The sequence below is a fragment of the Macrosteles quadrilineatus genome, unplaced genomic scaffold (genome assembly GCF_028750875.1).
Source record: "Macrosteles quadrilineatus isolate MER2022 unplaced genomic scaffold, UCM_ALF_1.0 Scaffold_8__2_contigs__length_117827958, whole genome shotgun sequence".
Lineage (NCBI taxonomy): Eukaryota > Metazoa > Arthropoda > Insecta > Hemiptera > Cicadellidae > Macrosteles > Macrosteles quadrilineatus.
The window spans coordinates 63,911,728-63,937,565 of record NW_026542601.1 but is presented as its reverse complement, the minus strand read 5'-3'; the positions used below and the strand labels follow the sequence as shown (position 1 = coordinate 63,937,565).

Below are 25,838 nucleotides of genomic sequence, written 5' to 3'. Positions count from 1 at the left end.
TAACCTAACCTAACCTAACCTAACCTAACCTAACCTAACCTAACCTAACCTAACCTAACCCACTGCGACAAGCGCATAACTGCCAAGCGTAGACAACCAACCCTGACAATCGCTCTCCCTCCCTCCGTCACACTCTTTCTCCCACCACCACCGTTGGCAAATCTCCGCACCAAGAGGTGGCCGAAGGTATCCCCCCATCTACCTGACACCCGTTGGCAAAACTCCGGTTCCCCTTAATTCCTATGCCGCGACTCCCACGACTAGTGACTAGTGCAATTTCACTCTTGGCCGTCATGGAATAAGCACAGTTGTCAGCAAATATATTACTTGGGGAAGAGGATGAAAAGGAAATATTAATGTGCATAGTAAAAAACAATGAACAACCTAATCCATTGTTCATGGTACGGCAAAAAAAAGGGATTTAAAGAGTATTCTCATTCAAACACGTCCTCTTAAAATATTGGAAGTTCTTGGGGTTGAAAACGTATGGGTGGTGACGAACCAGTTCCATCATCTATGAAGGTACACACCTCAAACTCCGTATGTTATGTTTAACTAAATTCGTTACAGCCGCGCGACTGAAGCGACTGAACTGCTCACGGAGCAGTCCAGTCGTGACGGCTCTTGCCAGGCGGCTCCAGTCGCTCCAGTCGCGCGGCTACAGACGCTCGATAGGAATTCGTTGCATTTACTTTGCATTAAAGCAGTCAATTTCTTCAGCCGCGCGACTAGAGTTGTAACAGTTGCAGGATAGGAATTGGACCTTAACACATCTGCTGAATTCACTCCTGTGATTTTACAAACGAGTTCACAGCATGGTTCACATTTGAAAAACTTTGCCTATAATTCTACCAGTTGAACTGCACTCAATCGGTGGCACATATATAGCATTGATTAGTGGCAAATGTCAGAGATTAAAAGAGTCAAATAGTAAACAGAGTAGTCTGCTAATATCATAGACTAACCTTTCATCTATGCAAATATCTTTGACTATTGATACAACTATCTAGTCAATTCCATCCCCATATTTTTTGTCTTAGGACTCTAGCCCGGAATTGTTTTTCACATTACTTCAGGCTGGACATAGGGGTTTCGGCATTTTTACTTAGATAAATTCCATTGGTGATTTAGCGGGATTTGAACCCGGGACCCCATAGGAACTAGGAACCTGAGTCCCGCGCTCTAACCACTAGAACAACTCGCTCTCCCTGTTAAAGTTGTTGCAAGTTTTAAAATCAAAATCATCGTAGTTGGTGTGAGCCACTGATAGACTGTGCTGATGTCAATTACTGATTTATCAACATTTGACGAACTGTTTATCAACTCATGGAACCGCTTATTTTTTTATACATTTAGTTTGATTTGTATCACACTACCAGACCAGACCTCTGTCACTTGTCTTATCGTGTGTGGGGCTGTCTGCAGACCGATTTTCTCGGACCAGACTGTCTGATGATTGAACCCTCAGACCACAGACGGTATGAGGTTCCCCCACCACTATTTTTGTCTGGTCTGTGAGTGTGTAGCGCTGTCTGTCAGACGGCCGACCATCGTGACAGTCTTCATGCATTTGTCGGAGTTCTCACCACGGTCTCTTTGGACCGTTTGGTCTGGAAGTGTGTAGAGCCGTCCAAGACGGTCTGGTTGCAGCCAGACGGTCTGGTCTGGAGGTCTTGTCTGGTAACGCAGCTGATTCCCAGATGGTCTGAGAAGGGCATTTTGTGGGTTTTTGGGGTAGTGTTGTGTAGTCTCAGATTTGTAAGGCAGATATCAATACTGCTGACAGAGTTGGGGGTTATTCTGGTGGCTAAGATGGTTCATATCTCTAAAATTATGTTGGCCTGCAAAAGCTATTAATTTCAAGGTGTCGCTGGTTCGTTTGGGCGTAGAATATTTACATTTATGTCTCCCATAAATATAATGTCTTGTTCCTTTTAGAGTATGTTTCCAGGAAGGGGTCTAAGTGTTTAGTAAATTCTTCGATGGGTTGAGATAGAGATCTATAAGCTCCAATCACTGTTAGTTGTTGTTTAGGCAGGTGTATTGCAACCAGTTCTGAGGTGAGTTCCTCTCGCAATGTGGCTTGGTGTCAATTTCTTTGTAGGAGTTGTTGCTTGTTTTTTTGGAGAAGATGGCGATCCCTCCCCAATTATGTAATGTCCTTGGGAAACTTGTAGTTAGGGAGTAGTCCGGTAAATTAATTTGGTTTATTTGTTATTCGGTTAGGCCATGTTCGGAGATGATGATATATCTGGATCTATATTGAGCTGATTTCTGCTTCTAACTTACTTTATTTACTGTGGAGCTCTTGTTGAATGTCGAGGTGAAAGATTTTTATTTTTTGGGAGTGATTTTTCTGTGGATGCTGGTGGTTGAATGGTTTTGGGGTTTTTGGGGGTCCCGGGTTTATGTTTATCTTGTGGTGGGAGAGGGGGAGTTTATGGGCTTTTTTAATAAGGGGCCGGTTTTATGTTGTTGACATTTACTGTGGTTAGTTGGGAGTTGAAGAGGTATTTGTTGATTGGTGGAGGCTTTCTGGGTTTCTTCAGGTGGCTGAGTGGTGTTGCTCTGGTGTTGAGGGCATCCGGGTGTACGCTAGTTAGGTTGTGGCTAGGATGGGTGGTAAGATCGGGTTCTTTCCTAGGCTGAGGTGGGTTGGTGCAGGGAAGTTTGGCTTTTCCGATGATAATGTTAGAAAGGATAGTGGCACCTTTACGGTTGGGGTCTTCCATCATGGTTGGGGTGAATGGTGTACGTTCCGTAGTGTCTTCTTGGCAGGCTGGGTTGGTGTCAATGAAGTTTAATTTAAGCTCATTACACATGTACAAACAAATGTGTGTCTCCCTGGAGATGTGGGAACATACAATTAATTAAATAATGTTTAATCTATTAATGAATGTGACTCAATGTTACTGTGTTTTACAATTGATAATACATTTCATATAATCGATAGTTTTTTCAACAATAAAGGATATTTGTTTTGATTTGATGATTATGACAGTTGGCCTCGGAATGGATGCTATTAGAGTATAATAACTTTTGCTATATTGTTTATATAGTGTTCCAGATGGTCTCGTGATAACTGTTATTGATTTTGTATTTGAAATATAAGGAAGTAAAACCTGGGGCCCATTTCATAATAAAGTACAAACCAATATTATTAGTAAATCAGCTGATCGCCCAATGCAAATCTAATGGAAATTACAAGTTACAAGTTGTAACTTGTAACTTGTAGTTTATTATGAAACGGGCCCTTGTAAGTGTGTTAGGAATTGATTACTAGTTTAATCATTGATTAATTGTTTGATCTACGGGTCTAATTTCTTAATTTTTCAGCGATTATAGGATGCCATTCGAGCAGTCGGGAAAGTTTTTCTAGTGGGGCCTTGCCCATACTCGCCATTCGGCCGCAAAGGGTAAACTCTTATAATCTACATGAAAGCAATTAATAACCAAGATTGATAATTGAATTAGGGTTTCTTTTCTTTCAAGCTTTGCTGTTGTGAGGAATAATTATATTCAGCCTACATGAAGAATGAAAATGATTTATACAATATTCATTATTCATTATTCATTATTCATTAGCCTTCGTCGTTGACCCTCTGGTGAGGGAATAGACTGCGTCGTTGTTTAATACGAAAAAAAAGACACAAAAACAAAGACTACACGCACATATAAAATAAAACTGTGTATTTAACATGGCGGGCAGGCAGTAGGCGGTACAAAAAATTAATTGTCCCGCTCCAAATTGTCCTTAAAGAATTCCTCTACTTTGTAGTATGGTCTATTGATCATCAAGTCTTTCACAGCACTCTTGAACTTCCGGTCGTCCAGACATCGAATGCTGGAAGGGAGTCTGTTGAAGAACTTGATGGCTGACGTAGGGAAGGAATTGAGCGTCCTGCTCAATCTCGCACGGGGAACATCAAGATCCTGCCTAGCTCTGGTATTATGGGCGTGGATGTGGCTTCTGGTGTTGAGAAGAGGAACACTGCATTTGATTTCAACCAGGCAGGCGTAGATGTAGTGGCTGCAGACGGTTAGAATTCCAAGTCTCTTGAATATCGGTTTGTAGTGTTCTCTAAAAGGGCTCCTTGAGATTATACGGACTGCCGCTTTTTGAAGCTTTAGGACTTCCTCCACTTCCGACGCATGACCCCAAAGGTGTAGTCCATACGCAATGTGCGAATGAAACAGGGCATGGTATACCATGAGCAGGTACTGCTCCGTGACACATTTCCGGAGGCGCCTGAGGAGACAGTTGACTCTCGCAAGCCGTGTGGCAACATGGGCAGCATGGTCATTCCAGTCGAGTCGGCTGTCCAGCTGGAAACCGAGAAGTTTTACTGCAGCCATGTCGTCCGAGGAGTCTCTTGAGAGGGTACAAAGGAGTCTCTGGGTTTTGTCTCCATTCAGTTGCAGCTTATTCATCTGGAACCAAGCTTTTGCTTCTTGGACCTGGATTATGGCTAAATCCCTAGTGTGGTGTAGGTTTGGCCCTTTAGTGAGAAGCGTGGTATCATCCGCAAATAGTATAGAGCTGCTGGTCTCGTCGATGTCGTTGATGAGGACCAGGAATAGAAGAGGGCCCAGCACAGATCCTTGGGGAACCCCCTGGTTCACTTCCAGTTAGAGAGCTTGCGCCTTCAAGTATTACCCTCTGGGTTCTGTTGGCTAGGTAGTTCTTGAAGGTGGAGAGAACCACACTACCAACGCCATATCTGCTGAGTTTATTGAGCAGGATATCATGGGATACACAGTCAAAGGCTCTGCTGAGGTCACAGAGTGTTAGCATTACCGACTCCCCAGCTTCAAAGGCCTCGCCAACCTCTCTTGCAATCCTGGCAATCGCAGACGAAGTAGATCTCCCTGCGCGGAAACCGTGCTGTGAGTCTGAAAACAGCTGGTGAGTTTCAAAGTATGTATACAACTGATTCTTCATCACCGTCTCTATCACCTTACTAATCACAGGTAGTATCGAGATAGGTCTGTAACTCGAGATACTGGCATGATCACCTTTTTTGTATATTGGAATGGTCTTGGCTCTCTTTAGCTTGTCCGGAAAAACACCTGTCAACAAGCACCTGTTGATAACTGTAGTCAGGGGGGCAGAGATGTCATCAGCTACATCCTTCAGTAATTGGGATGACCAGCCAAAACAGTCACATGCTCTGGAACTTTTGAGTCCAGAGATTAGAGTCCGTATCTGCTTTTCTGAGATGGGATTCCATCTGTCAAGGGAACAATGGAGCTCTTCCACACGCCTTCCGACATAAGCCAACGGGTCTTGGGGGCTATCTGGGATGTTGCAGATAATTTCTTCAACAGACGAGACAAAGAAGGTGTTGAAATCATCTGGACTCGCCATGCAGGACATTTTAGGCTTTTGGGGTTTCACACTATTTACCACACTCCAGGCTGCTTTGCATCGGTTTTGCGAGCTTTCAATGAAACGGACATTGGCCAACCGTTTGGCTTCCTCAACTTTTTTATTATAAAATCTTTTCAGTGCCAGGTAATTATGAACATCCCCTCTGTCTCGAAGGGCCATCATCAGGTTTTTCAAGTCGGTTAGGTTAGGTGAGTACCAGTCTCTCACTTTGTGTCTTGTCTTAGATGAATTTGTATCCTTGAGTTTACCTGTAGGTCTACCTTTTTTGCTTGAGGCAGGGAAGCATTCGTCAAAGAGGTCCTGTAAGGTATCAAAAAACACATCGAACCATGCATCAGGGTTTTGTAAGTCAAAAATGCAATCCCATCTTACTGCCCTGAGACGACCCTTAAAGCTAAGCAGAGCCTCAGGTTTTGAGAGATTTCGTCTATGCGAGAAAACATAATTTGCATGCCAGGGGAAAACAGTGGGTGTACTCACCGATGAAGTGTTGACATTTACTACCACGGCATGTGGTACTATCGGAGATGTGTGGGACAAGAACTTTTGACAATACCTTTGAGGCCATTATTATACGTGTATACAAGATATTCTATACGTTATTGTGTAAATGCATGTTGGCTATCCTGCCTAACGTCTCTAACTGCTCAGACCACGTGACCATAACGATTGTTTTAGGTTGTTTATACTATTTGAAAATATCAGTCTTGTCCGGTATGACACAAAGTGTTTATACTGAATTATTTTAATTGTCGTTATTATCATTGAAAACCAGTTATATAAATAATGTCCAAACCATCCTCTATATTTTCTTACTCGCCAATGAAAAATGTGAGATCGTCACCGGCGTCAGGTAGATCTAACGGGTTAGTAACCTCTACTTTTAGAATAAGTTAGATTGGTAACTTTGTTCTAGCTTAACTAACTTAATATTGTTCTCTTTAGTTACTTAGTTTCTCTTGATAGTTAAATACTAACCAAATTTGTAATCAACCTAGATTAGAATTTCTTAGAAGCTTAAATCTAAATCGTAGTCTTGGGCAAGGCATAGGCCTATGTAGCGTCTTAACGTCTTGTCTTTTTAGTTAAGGTCTTACAAGTGCGATACGGAAAGCCAGCTGTTAGGTATTATGAAGTTCAATCAACACTCATAGGCCTAGGCTTATATAGGTCTAAATAAATTACAGCAGCCTAATAATTGAATAGCCCAGGCCTACAATATGCTAGGCTAGCCTACACAATTTAAAACCAGCTAGGCCTACAACAACTCAAACCATAAACTTGCAACCTTTAACAACACATGCAAAAACATAACATCAAACACGGTAAGTTACGGTATCCTGTGTGTTTGTCAAAAATTTGTTTAAGTTATAACTTTAAAAAAACTAGCCTTTTCCTGGCTTTGATGGACACATCAATGCCAGGAACGTAAAGGAACTCCCCCAAACAAACGTAAAACTTTGTCTTGTTTAGAAGTAGGCTAAGCTTAAAAGCCTAATTGAATACCTTAACTCAACTTACGGTAGGTGCGTAAAAAATATTAATGTGTTTATCTTCCTATGTATAGAAAGTCCTAGACCTAACTTGAGTTACCTAGGCTAGTAGCCTAACATAATAATTTAAGTTGATCATAAATTAAGTTAACTTAAGGACGTTAAAGGATGTAAGCCTACCCCATCCGTACTTGACTTGTTCCAGACACTGGCAAGATGCAAAGTAAAGCTAGACCTAAGGAGTTTTCTAAATTCCAAGTTACCTAATGTAGCCCTTTGTTAACTTAATCCTAGCCTTTTTAGAAAATGAGGCCTAGCCTATGATTTATAACCTATACAGTTTTAATACTTAGGCTAGCCCAACTTAAATGATCATGCTAGGCCCTATTAAGTTTTAAACAAACTAACTTAATGAAATTTATTTTTTATTTTTTTTTTACTTTTTATTCTTAATCCCTGACTGACGATTGTCAGATAGATTGCGTCATGCCTTTTATGTAGCCTATATTAAAAGACTTCATTTTTTTTAACTGCAATAAGTTAACTAACTCATAACAACTAATATTTACAACTGGTTGTAAGTTAGGCCTATGGCGGATATTTTTATTGTGAAGGGAAGAGTGGTTCATCGGTCAGCTCCCTCAGAGAACTTACTTAAGTTAAATTGATGCTTGGCTTATTGATCATATTTTGTACATTAAGTACCTACTAAGTTAAGCCTGTGTTTGTCTTTTTTCACACATTTAGTCCAAGTAAAACGAAGAACCAGCAAGTCAGCTCTACGATAGCTGAATCTAGTCCGAGGAAATGTAGAATACAGACTGAGGTTAGAAGCAGTCCAGCTGGTACCAGAAATACAAACATTAATGTCACAAGTCGGCTGCAAATCACAGACATGTCATCCAAGATGAACAAACAGCGGCCAGCCATCAACCCTAGTCCGAGAAAGGAACAATCAAATGAGGATAAGAGAGATACAAAGAAACCAACTTCTGGTTCAAAACTGTATTCAGTTTCTGGGGTTGTAAAACTGCGAAATGCAAGGTTAGACCAATCACATTGATACCCTAAGTGTTAAAAATTGAGTTAGGGGGGGGGGGTTGGGGGGGGGGGTATAGCTTTTATGTAACTCAAGTACGGTAATCTTTATCAATCTAATGTTTTAACAAACTGAGGGCTACAAATTTTAGACCTACAACTTAGATGGATTAAAAATAATTTGACTAAAAACACTGTACCTACCTAACTTAATTCGCCTGCTCTCATAGGCTATGATAGGTAGATAGATTTTATTACGGACTTTTATTAGGTACTAAGTTTTATTACCTATGGACCTGTGTGTAGGCCTAGAACATCCAGCGAAGCAAAGGGTAAGCCAGTACAGTTCAAGGTTGAACTGCACTCATAAAAAGTAGTCACCCTAATAGACTACCAGAATCCGAACCCACAGAATCGCTGTCATGGGCCTGAAGTCAGTGGCGCTATCGACAGAGCCACCTACTCACCTATTGCACATAGGCTATAGCCTATATTTCAAATCCTCTTGACAGAAAATAAAAATTCTTCATTAGCAAAAAAATTAAGTGTCACACCTACTTTTTAAACTACACAAAATTATTAAAAGATTACTACCGGTAACAATATGCTTTGAACATTTTTGAACAAGTAACTTTTTTGAGATTCTTGTAATTCTATTTATTTGTTTTTTAATTTTCAAATTTTCCTGTTTTATTACCTTAAAAAGCATGTTGGTTAATCCAAATGATTTTTTCTGTTTCTAGAGACAACAAGCCTACTTCTAGGAGAGGACTGTTTGAAGGAGCATCTGATAGTTCCGATATTCCTGCCAACATAAATGTGAAGACTATGAGGTCTTGTTTTGAACGGAAAGAGAATCGAGTTCCTGCTAAACCTCCTCCATCTCCTTCTCCTTCAAGAGCTAAACCTCAGTTGTCCAACATGAGAAATAACGACATGTAAGTTCATTAGGCCTACATTTTGTTATTTTTTTATTTATTTATTTATTACATGCACGGCAAACGCCATTTTACAAGAGAGTTGAGTTGAGATTGATATAGTAGAACTCTTTAATCCGAACATCCACTAACTTGAACGTCCACTAATCCGAACGCCTCATTGCTGTACTCTATACACAGAACAGTAGTTATTCATTGGATACTGTATTTATTGGTATACGCACCATAATTGTTTCTATTGTAATGTAGAGTAATGTTTATTCCCTATGTTTACTACTGTATTAAATAAAGACTGTATTTTACTTTATAAAGTATTTTTCACTTTTTTCTAGCAATTGTTATGTATAAACAACAATATGTTCTGTAATCCACACTATTCAATAGTTCGAACTATCCCCGGTCCCAATTAGTTCGGATTAAAGGGGTTCTACTGCACACATTTTTTGTGACTTAAAGTGAAATAGTTTTAGTGTGATCAATAATTAAATATTATAACAAATATGAAATACTAATAAATAATATGAAATATAATAATATGAAATGCGGTAACAACACAATTTTGATGAATAAATATACATGATTTACAGGACATGACAGCTATACAGGCATGTTGCACGAAAAACAATATAAATAGACAATTTAGGCTAACAACAAAAACAATTTTAAATAGACTATTAACAACGAAAACTACATAACAAACCATTTTGAACAAGACAATATAGATCATTTACAACAAAAACAATATAAATAGACTATTTAACAACAAAACAAAATAAATAGACCATTCAACAGTAAAACAGAAAGAGAAACAGATGAGTGACATTATTAACAAGATTTCACTACATGTGCATTCTTCTGAGTACGGCACTCGTTTCGGACTTAAAGGAGGAGACACTGCGGCCAAAGAAGTTGACGTCCCCGCAGATGATGTTCCCTGTGCGCATCAGGCGAGGTACTGGACTGTGCTGAATGTAAGAGGTGGAGTAGTGATCTCTTTTAAACACTTGTTGATGTCTGGAATGACGAGGTACGTGGAAGTCAATCTTTCCCAGCAGCTCAGGACAGTCCAATGAGCCATTTACTAGCTTGAAGAGGAATACTGCGTCCATCAACTTTCTTCGAAGAAGCAACGGCAGGAGGCCAAGAAGCTGACCAATCTCGTTGATTTCAACTTCAGTGTAGCGAAAACCCAAAACCCTCCGATCAATCTGAGAAAACGGTTTTGGACTTTTTCTAGTTCATTAACCAATCCCAGTTGGTAAGGGGACCACACAGTTGAGTTGAATTCCAGAATTGAGTGGACGAGAGTCATGTAGAGAGATTTAATGGTGGTAAGAGAAAATGGTCCTCTGGTGGCTCTGAAGATGAAACCGAGAACGGAGTAGGCCTTGGAGCAGATGCGAGATATGTGAGCGACAGGGTGAAGGTTGGATGTGAAGAAAACCCCCAAGTCGCGGACCTCTTTGACAGACTGCAGAACTTGAAGACCAATATGGTAATTGAAACAGTTCATCTGTGAAGAGCGTGTGAACTGCATAACCACACACTTATTCTCATTCAGGTCCATAGAGTTGATTCGACACCAATGAATAACATTGTCAAGGTTTCTCTGAAGGCGAGCGTTGTCATCTTTTGAGGAAATCTCACAAAAGAGTTTCAGGTCATCTGCAAAGAGGAGAAACCTAACGTCCAGAATATCTGTGATGTCATTTATGAAGATGTTAAATAAAAACAAGTTAAAGTATAGCCTAAAATTGTATCAAACACTTCAGCTAAAACATTGGCCAACTCTACATTTATATAGGCCTACAGTTTTTGGAGCAATCAGTTCAAAAAGTCTTAGGCCTAACTTATTACAAGCCGCTTTAAATGATAACTATTTTTAGCGAATTTCCCTATAGGGAAGTAGCTATTACCGTAGGTGGCACGGTAAGACCTAGACCCGGGACCGATTTACTTTTTCATTTTGATGTCCCCAGAGGCCAAAAACACTATTCGTTCAAATTTTTATATATGTATATATATATATATAGACATATATATATATATATACGTCCGTGAACGCGATAACTTGAGTAATTTTTGTCCGATTTTGATGAAATTTGGTTTAAAGGTGTAAAGCGGGATAAACTTGAATGAGTTCGCAAACCAGCACGATCGGACCATGGGAACGGGGCTTTACGGGGGGTTTTATGGGGTAAAAATTGGTTTTTCTCACTTTTGACCCTCAAAACACAACATTTCCCAATTTCTCTTTAGACCTTTTTAAAGAGCTTAAAAAAACAAATAATTTAGTATATAAAAGTATTTTTGTTTGATTATTAGTAACGGAGAAAATTAAAAAAATTGTAAATTTAAAATTCCCATGTTGTTCTTATGGAGAATATTGTCAAATGTTGTAGTTTGCTTGTTTATGAATATATTTTGATCAAACTTGGCAAATTTATTATTTATTAGTTTCCTTGTAGCAGCAAACCTAGGTACTCGTTAAACCTAATGTTATTAAAATATATTTAACTGAAAATCAATTCAGACAAATGGAAATTCGCTTAGTCGGCAGGTTTGCTGCGGCGGGGGTATTTAATTAAGTTAGGCACATAATTTGTATTTTTTATATAAAGCTGTTGAGGCTTTCAATTCTTTCAGGCAGACTGGGACTAAAATTTCTGAAACAATCATTGAAATATAGGCCACAGTTTGAGTTTAAGGATGGAAAATAGAGCAAAAGGGCCTAGCTTTTGGGGAATTTTATCAAATTCCACATTTAGGGAATAAGCTATTACCGTAGGTTTTATGGTAAGACCTGGACCGGGACCGATTTAGGGCCTACTTTTTTGTTTTGTTTACGTTGTCCCCAGAGAAGAGCTTAAAAAACAAATAATTTAGTTTATTGAAGCATTTTTGTACAGTTAAACAGAGAAAGTTAAAAAAAAGAATTGTAGGCCTAAATTTAAAATGTGCATGTTATTCTTATAGGGATTAAGTGAAATGATGCAGTTTGCTTGTTTATGGATATATTTTGATCAAACTCAGTAAATTTATTTATTCAATACTTAAGCTAGTAATATTTTAAAATACACACTTTTATTACCATCTCTGTAGCATCAAATGTAAGTTACATAGCCCTACTCGTTAAACCTAAATTAAATATAGGGGGGAAAAGTCTCAGGCTCAGTACAGTAAAAAAATTCAAAAAATAATAAAGATGTAGCTACAAAACTTGGCACAAAGCTACTGGGCATTGAAATAATTTCAACCCATTATTCAGGTATACGCTACCTCCTCAGAGGGACGGCCTGCTAGAAGTCAGAAGAAAATCTAAAATGTAAGCATATTGATGTACAAATCAAATTAAAGTTTTTTATTAGGAAAATACAATGCCGCAAACCCAAATTCAAACAGACGGGATACATAAACCACTAAAAAATGACAGCTGTTCAAAGATTCCTTGAATTGGTTATGCAATTAAATACTTCTCTTTCTCAGGGGGACGCCCACTAGAAGTAAATACCCCTGCCGAAGCAAACCTGCAGACTAAGCGAATTTTCATTTACCCGGCTTGATTTCTACTAAAATATTCCCTTAAAATTGTAAGATTTATTTCCTATTTAAATAACATCAATTTTAATGAGTACCTAGGTTTGATGCTACGGGGAAGATATTAAGGTGTGTTTTTTTTTTATTGAAATGTTGGCAGCTTAGTATGAAATTAAACAAAATTGCCAAATTTGATTAAAATATATCCATAAACAAGCAATCTCAACAGTTTATTTATTCTCCAAAAGAATAACATGGGAGTTTTAAATTTACAATTTTCAAAATTATCTCCGTAACCTTTGGGCAACAACGCATTAATATAATAAATTATTTATTTTTGAAGCTCTACAAAATGGTTTGGAGTTTTTTTTTTTTGCTTGAGTTATCTCAACGAACACATACATATGAATTTGAACAGATGGTGTTTTTGGCCTCTGGGGACCTCTAAAGGAAAAAGTAAATCGGTCCCAGGTCTAGGTCTAACCATGAGACCTACGGTAATAGCTATCATTTTCTTTTAACGAATTTCCCATATAGGGAATAAATTCCCTATATGGGAAATTCGCTAAAAGAAAATGATTAAAGTTAGGATAGGTCGATATGGACATTGAACCAAAGGTCTTTATTTGTAGAATACAATGCTAAAAACCCTATGTTAAAAGAGCAACCAATTAAAAAAGGAACAGCTGTTCAATGATTTCTTGAATTTGCAATTATTAGACCATGTTTGGTAAAATTCTGAAATTCAAGTAATCTTTGAACGACTGGTATTTTTGACTTAGTTGTCCATTTTGAGATCAGGTTTGTGGCATTGTATTCTACTAAAAAACCTTTGTTTTGATGTACTTATCAACCAACACTTTCATTATTTTCTTCTGACTCATAGCAGGCCGTCCCCTGAAGGGATAGCTTATCACTGAATAATGTTTAAATAATAAAGACCAGTAACTACTTTGTACAAACTTTTGTAGCTCTATCTATTATTTTTTTTTATTTAACCGTACCGGGACTTTTGACCCTGTTGATTTAAGTGAAAATCAAATTAGGCATATGGAAATTTGCTTAGTCTGTCTGTAGGTCTGCTTTTGGCTTTTGGTAGGGTTATTTAGTTATTTTGTAGTATATTAGTGTAACTGCAGTTTTAAGTGGTACCATTTAAGTATAAATAATTTAGAAACACAGTCATAGTCCGTTGAGGGTGTTGTTATGTCTGCCGGATGACAGAAGAGGGGTGGTCCCTCTGTAAATAATTTGAATAAAAAAATCTCTAATGAAATTTAAATTTTTTTTCAGTATCAAAGGAATCCTGTCTTCCAAAAGTAGGTTTGATCAAGCCAGTCCAAGCAAGTTTCGTCCCAGCACTCCGACCTCTCAACACAAGCTGCGACGATCTGTGTCTACTGGCACTCTTGGTAAGCCATTAAATATCTCTTTGGTCAATGCAATGGGGTATTATAGCAACTGATCATATTACAATTTGAAGATATTGGATTATAATTTATACAACTTGAAATTGTAGACAAATGAATGTGCAATAGTGTTCAAATCTTTTTTTTTTTTAACAAACTAAAATCTATGCACAAGACTTGCCAAGCTACCAACATTTTCTATAATTTCAAAAAGTGCCACTTTGCTCATTAGTTGCACAAATAAATTGTCTACAGCAACTAAAAAATATCGTGGCTGAGCTGCATTGCTGAGGCATGATGCACGTGATAATCAATATTATTGTCAACTTCAAATTAAATTAACTAAGCATAAATTTTACTTAGTTACCACCCGGAGTGTAGAAAATTAGCGGGCAAAGTAAAATGTTGAGAAATCAGCTGTTTTGCACACTAGTTCAGTGAACCAAGTGCCACTTTGTATGACAACTGTAGACAAAGTATGTTTACTTAAATGTTGGTTCATAGCTGCATCCACCGACAGCCCGGCCCGTCCCAGTCTTCTGCGGTCTCACAGTCAAAATATGATGACACCCAAACATCGGGTGAGGTTTGAAGACGAGGCCACCCCTGGGTGTTTCTCACCCGTGCTGCTAGACACTCAGTCTGTTGTGGGTGAGACTACGAATCTCACAGTGGCTGTGAGACTGCGACCTACCTTCCCAGGGTTAGTAGTAATACAAGTTATCCATCCTCGTTAACTGTACATATATTTATGGCCTATGTTAGAAAAGTAGGTTGGTTATTTAACTTTAACTCATAATTTCAATATTAATAAAATTAATGGTTTACTAGAGTAGAAAAATCCTCTTAACTAACGTTTATACATTTTAAAGATTTGTAAGCATCAAGTGCTGTACTGTAAGTTATATGGTTAGTACAGCAATTGTATAACAAATCTCAGTGTAATGACTCCATATCACCTTTATTTCCATAATCAAATAATGTGTGATGTTAGGTATTCTTGGTAAAGGGCTACAGGCCAGATTAGGTGTGATTTTTTTTTTATAGAGGCAGGCTTACATGTACGAGTTTAAAAAAAAAACACATTTATATTCACTTACACATTTTGATTTAAATTTGAAATATTTCAGGGTCGTTGACCACTTGTCAAAGTATATATTGAGCCAGTATTATTATAATGGGCATTGGTACAAGTGTAATAAATATATAAGCCCAGTTGGGCTTTTATTATAGCCCATTCACAAAATTTAGGCGATTTGAGGAGAAGTTCCCCCACTATTTAATTTTTTTAGTATTAATGTATGTCCCAGCTGATTAACATTTTGACAAACCTCAGCTGTTCCTTTAAAGATAGGGCCAAGTGGAGCAGATAGATCTCTTCCCCTAAAACCGCCTAAATTTGGTGAACGGTGTAGGCTATAGGGAATTAAGTAGTCTATTTGAATAACATCTAGTAAAGCAACTAGCAATTTGATTAGTCTGCAGGTTTGTTGTACTTATTGTCAGCTAATTTGTTGTGTTGCAGCGAGCGCAGTGTAGTCACTGTAGACGATGGTACAGTGAGAGTGCATGGCCTGGGATCAGAACATTGCTTCTCATATGACTACTGCTTTGACTCCAACTGTGACCAACAACAGGTGTTTGACACTATGGTCCAGCCACTGGTAGATGCTGCATTCCACAGCTACAACGTTTGTCTCTTCGCCTACGGTCAGACTGGTTCTGGAAAGAGTTACAGGTATGCATACTGTAATCATAAATAAATATGGAGTATTAAATTATTTATATAAACTAACGTTATGTGAACAGAAATTAGGACGTATAATGCTGACTACATCAATTGTTCCTATCGGCCTACATCAATTGATGTAGTTGCGCAACCCCCACTACATTAGCTCAGTATGAGCTCAGCCATTGCCGGGGAACGTTATAATCGTTGCTAGCCTGTAGCTTAGAATGTGAGCTTTATTTTGGTGTAGGTTGGTACTAAAATTTCCCAAAAAACCTCGTCTGACAATGCTTTTGTCCCGGTTTCGGGGATTTTCTCTCTTCAAGCCACATTACAAAGCCACTGACTACTGATCCAGGCAGAGCTGCTACCTTTGGGTGTTTAAGGGAACTACGTCCAATATCGGGGTAACGTAGAACAATCACCGCTGCTCTTTTGTTATTCGTCAGATTGAAATATTTGAATGCCAATTGCGTTCGCTGTTATGGTGCCGCGCCGGGGCATTGCCCGGGCATCGCCGCCATTGGCGAGCGCCTGTTTGAATGCCTGCCGCACTCAACGTGTAAATGTGATAATGACCGGCTAAGTAACAATTAACCTGGCATTAGACAAGTAGTGGGATATGATCCGGATACAGCCTACCCTTTCCCTAATGGTCAGAAGTTGATATTAAATGATTTTTTTTTATAAAAAAGGTTAAACTACCAACTATTGCCTTAGATTTTTGGTTTCAGTCTCACCACATACCTCCATACTGTCACAAAGAATAACTTATTCGATATAAAATATGTTAAATAACAGTCTAAGTGTTAATTTGCTTTGTTTTTGACCTTCTGACATCTCTTTAGGTAAATTCAGTTCTTATATCTGATGATGGTGAAAGTGCCAAAATGTGCATAGGCCTAATCCAGTTACAGTAGAACTCCGATTATCCGAATCAATTGGGACCAGACCCCATTCGGATAATCAAAAATTTGGATAATCGGAGTTTTACAGGAATTCTGGGAATTTCCAAGAAAATCCTCATTTTCGGTAGAACATTTTTACAGTTTACAATGGTCATAGCACAAGTGTTCTATGTTCTTAAGTTAATAGTGTTCCATCAAAGTCCAAAATTACACACTGGCTAAATTTGTTTCATAACAATTCTTTGATATTTTGCAAAACTTATTATTACTGTAGGCCTTTACGTTTTTAAAGTTGTTGAAATAAGCGATTCGGATAATCGGCGATTCGGTTAATTGGAGTTCGGATAATTGGAGTTCTACTGTATTATGAAACTCGACCACTAGGCAACAACCTTTAATTTAACCTTCTTTATTTATCAAATGGTCCAGAAACACCACAACTAATCCCCACATTATGTGTGCAACATTAGTAAATCACAGTATACTAAATCATCTGTTCCTATCACAGCCACCCCACCCCTGGTTTCGAGATTTAAGACTAAGTATATTCAAATAAGTATTTTGGTCTCATATTTATGTTATGACATCAGTATCAGGAGGTTAATTTTGGCTATTTCATTGTTTGTTGTTTATAAAAAATAATGTTTTTTTAGGTTTGAAGTGTATTAGCCATGTAATTCATATTATTTTGTTAGGGACAGGAGTCCAATTTCTTTTGGTTTGGATTGTATGATGAGCATTTTATTACTAGGATTGTTTTATTACCTTAACCAGTCGAGTAAGTTTTGCGTTTAGGTTATGGCATTTGAGAACCGATTATTACAATTTTGATTTCAGTTAGGATACGAGATTTGAAATTTCTGGTTTGGACCAGCACTAAATTTAACTACAAACTGTTTGTTATGAATTAAGTATAATATTTGTGTTATATTTGTGAAAGCTTGTTTAACAATCTGTCTTTCCGATAAGCATGATGGGTGAAGAAATTAAATCGATTGAAGACGTTCCTGAGAAAGCAGGAATCATCCCACGATTCTCCAAACAGATTTTCAACACAGTTGAGGGCTCCAAGGATTATTTGAGTGCACAAATCGAAATAAGCTATTTTGAAATTTACAATGAGAAGATACACGATCTGCTCCGTCCGTCGGAGGAGAGCGGCAGAGCTGCTCCATTAAGGGTGAGGGAACACCCGGAAATGGGGCCCTACGTGGTGGATCTGACAGTCCGTAAAGTCTGCTCTTTCAGATCACTGCAGGTGAGCTGGGGCTCATTTTAAATAGCTTTAATAAAACCCATATTGAATTGTAGAATAAAGAGGATATCAGCTAGCCTACATTGAAGAAGTACAGGTGTACCACAACGTCCACAACATCACAGAAAATATACTACTATAACCCAGAATGCCAACCGCATGGTAAAAAGCATTAAGTGTTTTGAGAGAGCTTTGCCTGTCAATCGCAGGCAGCGCCACCAGCGTTGCCATGCACTCAGCATAGCAACGCTGGTGGCGCTGCCTGCGATTGACAGGCAAAGCTCTCTCAAAACACTTAATGCTTTTTACCATGTGGTTGGCATTCTGGGTTATAGTAGTATGTTTTCTGTGACAACATACAGAAGACACACAGAACATACAGTGTCTTTTCCTGGGGAAATTTGTCAAGTTTAGAGAGAGTGCAAGTAAAATCCCAATGGTTTTATTTTTGTTTTTATAAGGATAACAAGTTTACCTGAAAAGAAACTCAAAAACACCACACTGTCACTCACTCATTTTTATCTAAGGAAGGATCCAGTGAAATAGTGAAATATTAGAATTTTTTGAATATACTTAAAAGTAAAGTAAAGTGTTTCTTTCTTGTGTCACTTTTGACTCTTTCCCATTCAGGTAAGCCTGCTATCTTCACAACGATCCTATCCTTTCAACAGTAGGCTACTTGAATTATGTACTTAAATTCTGCATCTGTGATCGAAAAAAGTATTAGGCCTAATACATTGTGTCACAAGTACTTGGGATTAGGCTTATTTCCTTATGTGAATTTTTTTTAATTTTGAAAAAAAACTCAACAAAAAATATTTTTACTATTTCAGCTTTTATTACAAAGTGATTCAATTGGCAGATCACAACTGAACTGCAACCTGTAACCTGAGTTGTTTGTCGCATTCAATACTCTTTTCACATCAAAAAGTCAGTTGTTGCGGATTGTGGACTAAAAATACCATCGAGTTTTGTAGCAGTGGTGGTCTGCTACATTTGATTGTACTGCCTGTGGTTGTGAGCTGGATTTATATGTAACTTCGGCCACTACACAGCGAAATCAGCTGAAAAACACAAAAAAAGCCGAAAGCTTACCTTTCCTCAATTTAGCAATCCTTACTAAATCAAATTTTGTTAAGTATATCTCATTTTAGAAGAAGTCAAAGTATGTACATTAGGCCTATCTGGAAATGTAGAGAAATAAACAACCTTGCTTACACACTTTTATCAAGAAGACAATCCAGCCCAAACCACCTAAAATTCTTTCGGCCAAATAACCAAAGTTAGAAATGACAACAAAAATTATATAAATTGAAATCATGGTCTCTTTGACAGTATATGTATAGTAGAGCAATTTAGTAGTAAAACAGGACAAAAATTAAGTATCTCCATAGATAAAACATACCCCCCCCCCCCCCAAGTAGATTTCTCATCCTTATGGAACAGCTGAAGACAATTTTATTGTTAGTTCTGTACGGTATATGTAGAGGTTGTGTTTTGTTTACAATTTGTTTCCTGTTATTATAGTAATTTAAAACCTCGTTTAACCAAATAATACGATCTAATCATAAACAGTAACTTGTCTCCTAGTTATATAGCCAAACAGTAAAGCACAAATCAAGAAATTAACCCTAAAATAATAGAAACAAAATTTTGTCGACACTAGCGCCCAGTGTCACCGTACATCAACTAGACACGAAAAACGTGCGTCAAAATTTACAATGGGATGACAAGTCTACTTGTGTTGGTTAGTCTATGGTATCTCTTACAAGGGGCGTAGAATCCAAGTGCCTCTGATGATGGTTTGGACTTGTCAGAGTTTGACAAGCATGTTCTGCATTAATTTATGGTTACGCTTGGTTGTAGGACTGGCTGAGAATAGGCAACAGTCACAAGGCTACGGCAGCCACAGAGATGAATGTAAACAGCTCTCGGTCCCACTCCATCTTCACAATCACACTGACACAATCACAGGATGATGTGAGTATAATATAATGTCCTACTTTCACATAAGCTAGGCTCTCTAACTTGAGGCTAGTCCTAGAGGGTTGCAACATTATCACATAGATAAAACCTATTGGTGATTGGTAAGATTTGAACCTGGGACCTCGAGGACCGAAGCACTGCTACAACTTGCTTCCCCTTGCTTAATATTGGAAATTATAAATTTCATAATTTCAGAATTGTACGTTTCAAAGTTTCAATTCAGGTTTTGAGCATGTTTATTTTCTTAACAGATTCTGTTCAGCACAACACTCTTTAAAGTTTAGTAACAAACTAATTTTACGTTCAAGAATAACATCATGATATATAAAAATAAGCTGTTGAAGACAGTTATTAGATGAATAAAACTACTAATTTAATTTCCATGATATAAAATACTAAAATAGTGATGTGTCGATTCCAAAATTTATTGATTCTCGATACCGATACTGATACCTGAAAAATCTATTCTTAATACTGATACAGATAAGATTTTTTTGTTTTACCAAATTGTCTGAATGGATTTGTTATACTATACTACACCAACCCCTATCTTCCATTAGTCCTTCCATATGTCCTTCCATTAGGAACTTTTTAGGAAATGGGGTGAAAATGTATGCACTATGCAGCAATGATTCCAACTAGCCAATTTAAGTTTAAACCTTTCTAAACACATAAAAAACTTACCATATTAAATAGAAAATGAATTATGAGGGTGTGCTAGCCTATCATTTTTCGTCAAGCCAAACTCGAGCTAATATTGTGATCATCGCCAGCAGTCGTGGATATATAATCTTCGTCTTCTGGGATCACTGCAAAATTGTAAATATCTTCCTCAATTCAAACCTCATCATCGTCTTTTGCGGTCCCTGAAACGTCGCCGTCCGCGATCGCGTCAAAATCATGAACATCTCCCGTGGCCGTGTAGACACCATCATCTACTCCCTCAGTCACGGAAACGTCGTCGTCCGTGATCGCGGCAAAATCATGACCATCTTCCGCAACGTGTGGACATCATCATCGTCTTCCGCGATAGCGGCAAAATCACAAAAATCTTCTGTGGCTGTGTGGACATTATCATCATCGTCTCCCGCGGTCACGGAAACTTCATCCTCGTCATCCGCGATAGGGAATCATGAACATCTTCCGCAGTTGTGATGACGTCATTATCGTCTCCCGCGATTACAGAAACGTCATCTTTGTCTTCCGCAATTGCGGCGAAATCATGAACACATCCCGCGGCCTTGTAGACGTCATTGTTGTCTCCCGCAGTCACGGAAACGTCGTCATAGTCTTGCACGTTCGCGGCAATAGCGGTCATTTTCCAGTCGTGCAAAGGTGACTTGTATCGGTCCGGTATTGGAATTGACTTTTGATGATCGATTTTCAATACTGATACCAATAGTCAAGTATCGGTGGTATTGAGAATCACATCCCTAATATAAAATATGTAGATCGTTGATCTACAAGGCCTACTAAATTGTAAATTAACCTATTTAAATCAGGTTATAAACAATTGTTATTAAAAGTAGCCTGTTTTGAATCGATTATCATAAACTGTTTCAATCATTTTTGGTTTACAATTTGAGTTGGTTTTAGTATTCAACTGGAGGTAATCACCTTTAAAATTACAATTAAAATACCATTGGTCCCTGCACTAGAACTTTAAAATGATGCCTCATTCATAGAAAACGGTTTAGTAGAACAGGCAGAAAAAGGATGTTACAGAGGAACCCATAATTGTGTTAAATATAGATTTGCTAATGTTTGCTGTTGCTTTTGTGTGGTAGGATCGACCGAGTGTTTGCAGTAAGATCAACTTGGTGGATCTGGCTGGCAGTGAACGGTTGGCTCACACTTGTGCTTCTGGTGACAGACTGAAGGTAAGTTGTCAGACCCAACTGTTGACATGGATTGTAAAATAAGGATTCTCTTCTTTACTAGTGAAATCAATTACTCAGACCAAAAGAATCATGTTTTTAGCGAATTTCCCATATAAGCTACTGTAGGTTTCATGGTACGACCTAAACCCAGGACCAATTTATTTTTTGTTTTGATGTCGCCAGAGGTGAAAAACACCATCCTTTCAAATTCATTTAATATATTTATATTTATGGTTAGGCCTTTAGGCCTATTCAGTTTTTTTTTTTACATTTTGCAAACTGAGAGTTTAATTATCACGTTCGCTGCGGCATGTCAAATGACAGGCGTATCCCCAGTGCAGCGCAGCCCACAGCATCGAACAAACCCGATTGCCGCGTGTGATTGGCTATCCAATTTCGGTCTGACGATTAGCAAATAACAAAATGGATGGGATGTCCTGCTTTACGACGAGAGTCGACGTAGTTCGCTGAACACCTTCAGATAGCTGCACTGCTTGGAGCGTAGCCGGTCCCATTGGAATTTTATTGCCAAATAGAGGGAAAAAGACGGGACAAGATTTTTAAGCTTGCCAGATGGGGATTCTACGTGGAAATTTACCACCAACCTACACCACAACAAAATGCAAGTCACACACTACACGCTAACGTGGTATAGGTCCGCTTTTGACCGACGCTAGAGAAAAATACGAAGATATACAAAAGGCATTGCCGAGCGTTCCCGATCGGGAACGACCGCACTCAACGTGTTTAACTGTTCGACTTGAAGTAAAAACTTTCCATGATGTTGTTTTGTGCGCAACGCAAACAACGCAATTGAATTGATTTGCCACTCTCTTCTGTTAGCAAATTTCCCATTAACCTATTACCAGAGGTCTCTTGATGTTCACAGAGCCCAAAAACACTATCCATTCAAATTCTTTTACACAGGTAGGTCTAGATTTGTGTGTCCTTTATCATGATAACTCAAGTTAAAAATCAGATTTTGATTAAACTTGGTACAAATGTGTAAACAAATGTGAAAGTAAAAGAATACCTACTTTACTATTAAATTGAGTTTGTAAACCAGCTTGATCGGCCAATATGAATGGGGTTTTACTTACTTACTTACTGCTGGGGCGCTACAAATCGCAGTCGATTCTTCGCCTCGTAGATCAGCCTCTTCTGCGCCTCTCTGTCCGCTGCCATCTCCACTGTGATATTGGCTGAAAAGTCGGAAGATCTGCGTTTTCTAGCTGACAAGTTTATTCAAGAATGTAAAAAAAGTGGGTTTGGAACTAAATGAAGAAAAAACCAAAATAATAAAGTTTGGACGACATCCCATCAATAGAGGCACAAATTTCAATATAGCCAACTATTTAATTGAACCAGTAGAAAGCTTTAAATACCTAGGAGTTACTGTAAATAGCTTTAACATAGAAGATACAGAAATATTAAGTAAGTTAGCAAATGCCAATAAATGTTTAGGTGCATGTATGAAGCTCCTGTCATCAAAACTCCTATCATCTGATACAAAAATAAGAATATATAAAACCATTATTCAACCAGTGTTATTGTATGGAAGCGATAGATGGTATAGGACATCCAAGAAAAATAAAGGACGCTTTTTGATTGTTTTTGAAAACAAGGTCCTAAGAAAAATATAATCATGTAAAAATGTTATAAGCCAAATTTGTTACTGTTTAAGAAGTAGGAAATATATTTTTGCACAGTTAATAGTTCACACTGACTCAAGACCAAGATAAAGATGGAAAAGACAATTAGTATTAAAAGAAACGCTGCGGACAAGCCTTTTATTTAAGGCTTATGCAGTTTGCTATTGTAAATTCATTGTATATCTGCTGTACTAAGTAATAAATAAATAAATAAATAAATATTCGGCCCAGTAAACGATGAAGGAGAATGGCGGATTAGAAAAAAACAGAGAGCTACGAGCGTTATACCAGGACCCTGATATAATAGCTTTGATAAAGACAAAAAGATTAGGTTGGCTAGGTCATGTATTGCGAAGGGAAGAAGGAACAAGACTGAAGGAAGTATGTTCTGCTGTACCAACTGGAAAGCGTCCACTGGGTAGACCAAAAATGAGATGGTATGACCAAGTTAAGAGAGATGTGAGTCAGTGTGGAGGGACAGTGGAGAATGGGGTTTTAGGGGTTTAAAAATTGCCTTTTTCTCTTTTTTAACCCTCAAAATATAAAATGTTGCAGTTTTTTTATGACCACTTTGTAGATCTTTAAAAATGATGTATATTGAAGCATGATTGTAGCTTAATGGTTTGGGATAAAATAAAATTTCTATGTTATTCTTATGGAAAATAAGTCTACTGTTGTAGTTTGCTGGTTTATGGATAGGCCATATTTTGATCAAATTAGACAGATCTATTACATAGGCCTAAGCTATTACCATTTCACTGAAAACACTCTTTATTACCTTCCTTAAAGCAGCAATCTAGGTACCTACTCATTAAACCAAATTTTTTAATCCTATTTTAATAGGGAATAAACATGACATGTTAAGGAAATATTTTAGTGAAAATCCAATCAGACTAATACAAATTTGCTTAGCCTGCAAGTTTGCAGTGGTAGTTGTTGTAGTTTATGATTGGCTCCGTCTGTTTTCTCCTTTCTACTTTTTATTTATCTCCTGACACTTGCACAATGATTTTCAAATAGGTGTGTATGGTTTTACAGCCCAGTCTATAGGCATAGTTTTTTAAAAATATGTAATGGTTTTTATTTTTTACTTTATCATTTACTCCTCTTTCCAGGCATCCTCCAAAAATCCTTATAAAAACCCTCTGATTCAGTTACATTTGAAGGTAAGACGTCAGTTGAATAAATACTCTTCAAACTAAGCTATTGTTTATAACAAACACAATAGGTACTGTATTTCATTGTATTTCCCTACAAGTTTTGTATTGTTTGTATACAGGGTGTATACAAACTCTCTGGAAATCGTTTTGTATTTGTTCATTACCGTAGTTCAAAATAAAACAAAAATATCATATAAACATGTGAATATTTTTGGATCATTGAATATATAACATACAATAGATCAGGGGTTCTCAAACTTCACCTACTCAAGGACCCCCGTAATTAATTATGTGTGTAGTACGGACCCCCTACCCCCATTAACCCCATATTTCCCTGCTCCTAGGCATGTGTTGAGCTTGCTTCCTATACATTTTTTAATGCAAACAGAAACTGTTATTTTCAGAAAATAGGCGCTTTTGGTGTGAGTAATTAAAAATAAATTTCATTAGAATGTTTTTTGCGGACCCCCAAAAACCTGCCTGCGGACCCCTAGGGGACCACACTTTGATAAACTCTGCAATGGATCACGTAAATAATTTCACACATATGTGAATACCAAAGTCAATTAACTGAAACTAATATTTCTTTAAATTTCAATTTAAGGCTTCCTGCAAACCACAAAATAGTCTAAACAACCAGGCATTGACTGACTTTTTGAATTTTTGTATTACGTTATTTGATCTGTCTGAGAATTTATCAATAAGAGCTAAACCTATTTCCTTATAAATTTCTTTTAGGAAAACTTCAACTTAAAGAAAAGGCGGGAAGAATGCTAATTGGTCTGTAGTCTTGCGGAAGCAATGAGGATGAGAATTCAAAATTAAATGTACAAAAAATTTAAATGAACTAAAAAATTTTAAACAGGCTTTTAAAACAGAGATTCGAAAAAAATAGTAATAATAAATGTACTTATTTAAAATAAGAATTTCCTGGTTTTATATAAATTTAAAAAATGATTGGTATAATAGTACCATAGTCAATGATAGTACCTACTGTATAAGCATTTGAAATAATGATCATTGATATGCCATGATCTGGCAATGAATCTAGCCATTTCCTAATTTTGTTCAATATAAAAAAAGTCTTAGGTCTTAGGCCTAAGGGTCTTACCATGATGTAATAGCTTATTCCATATACAGTAAATTTGCTTAAACCTTGAAGAATGTATGCTTTTAAGAAATTTCATAACTAATCCAACAATACCAAAATTGTAAAAAATCAATTCATAAAAAACTAAGTTACCCAAGGTATTTGAGGTAGAAAAATATGCATCAGGCTTTAGAAACCTGTACTTTCTAATTGTTTTAAGGGGTTTACCAAGTTGGTTGATTCTTAGCTGTATAACTCTCTGCTACTCTACATGTCTTAGTTATCGTGTCAACCAAGACCTTTAGCTGTGTAAATTGAGCATCACACTGCATTTTGCTGTTGCAGTAGTGGTGTTTTACCTTGTGGTAGTG

The 25,838-nt window shown here is 37.6% G+C and overlaps 1 protein-coding gene across 1 annotated transcript in view; it reads left to right on the top strand.

Moving 5' to 3' along the window:
• Positions 1–6,146: 6,146 nt before the first annotated feature.
• The window catches only part of LOC129000434 (chromosome-associated kinesin KIF4A-like), a 73,832-nt gene continuing 54,140 nt past the window's right edge, over positions 6,147–25,838 (top strand). The window contains exons 1-10 of the mRNA XM_054427398.1: positions 6,147–6,258; positions 7,633–7,929; positions 8,667–8,861; positions 13,692–13,810; positions 14,312–14,510; positions 15,333–15,545; positions 17,414–17,702; positions 19,566–19,679; positions 21,473–21,565; positions 24,333–24,383. Of these exons, the coding sequence (XP_054283373.1) occupies positions 6,179–6,258; positions 7,633–7,929; positions 8,667–8,861; positions 13,692–13,810; positions 14,312–14,510; positions 15,333–15,545; positions 17,414–17,702; positions 19,566–19,679; positions 21,473–21,565; positions 24,333–24,383 (1,650 nt within the window). The 5' untranslated portion in view covers positions 6,147–6,178. The remainder of the gene's footprint in view (positions 6,259–7,632; positions 7,930–8,666; positions 8,862–13,691; positions 13,811–14,311; positions 14,511–15,332; positions 15,546–17,413; positions 17,703–19,565; positions 19,680–21,472; positions 21,566–24,332; positions 24,384–25,838) is intronic.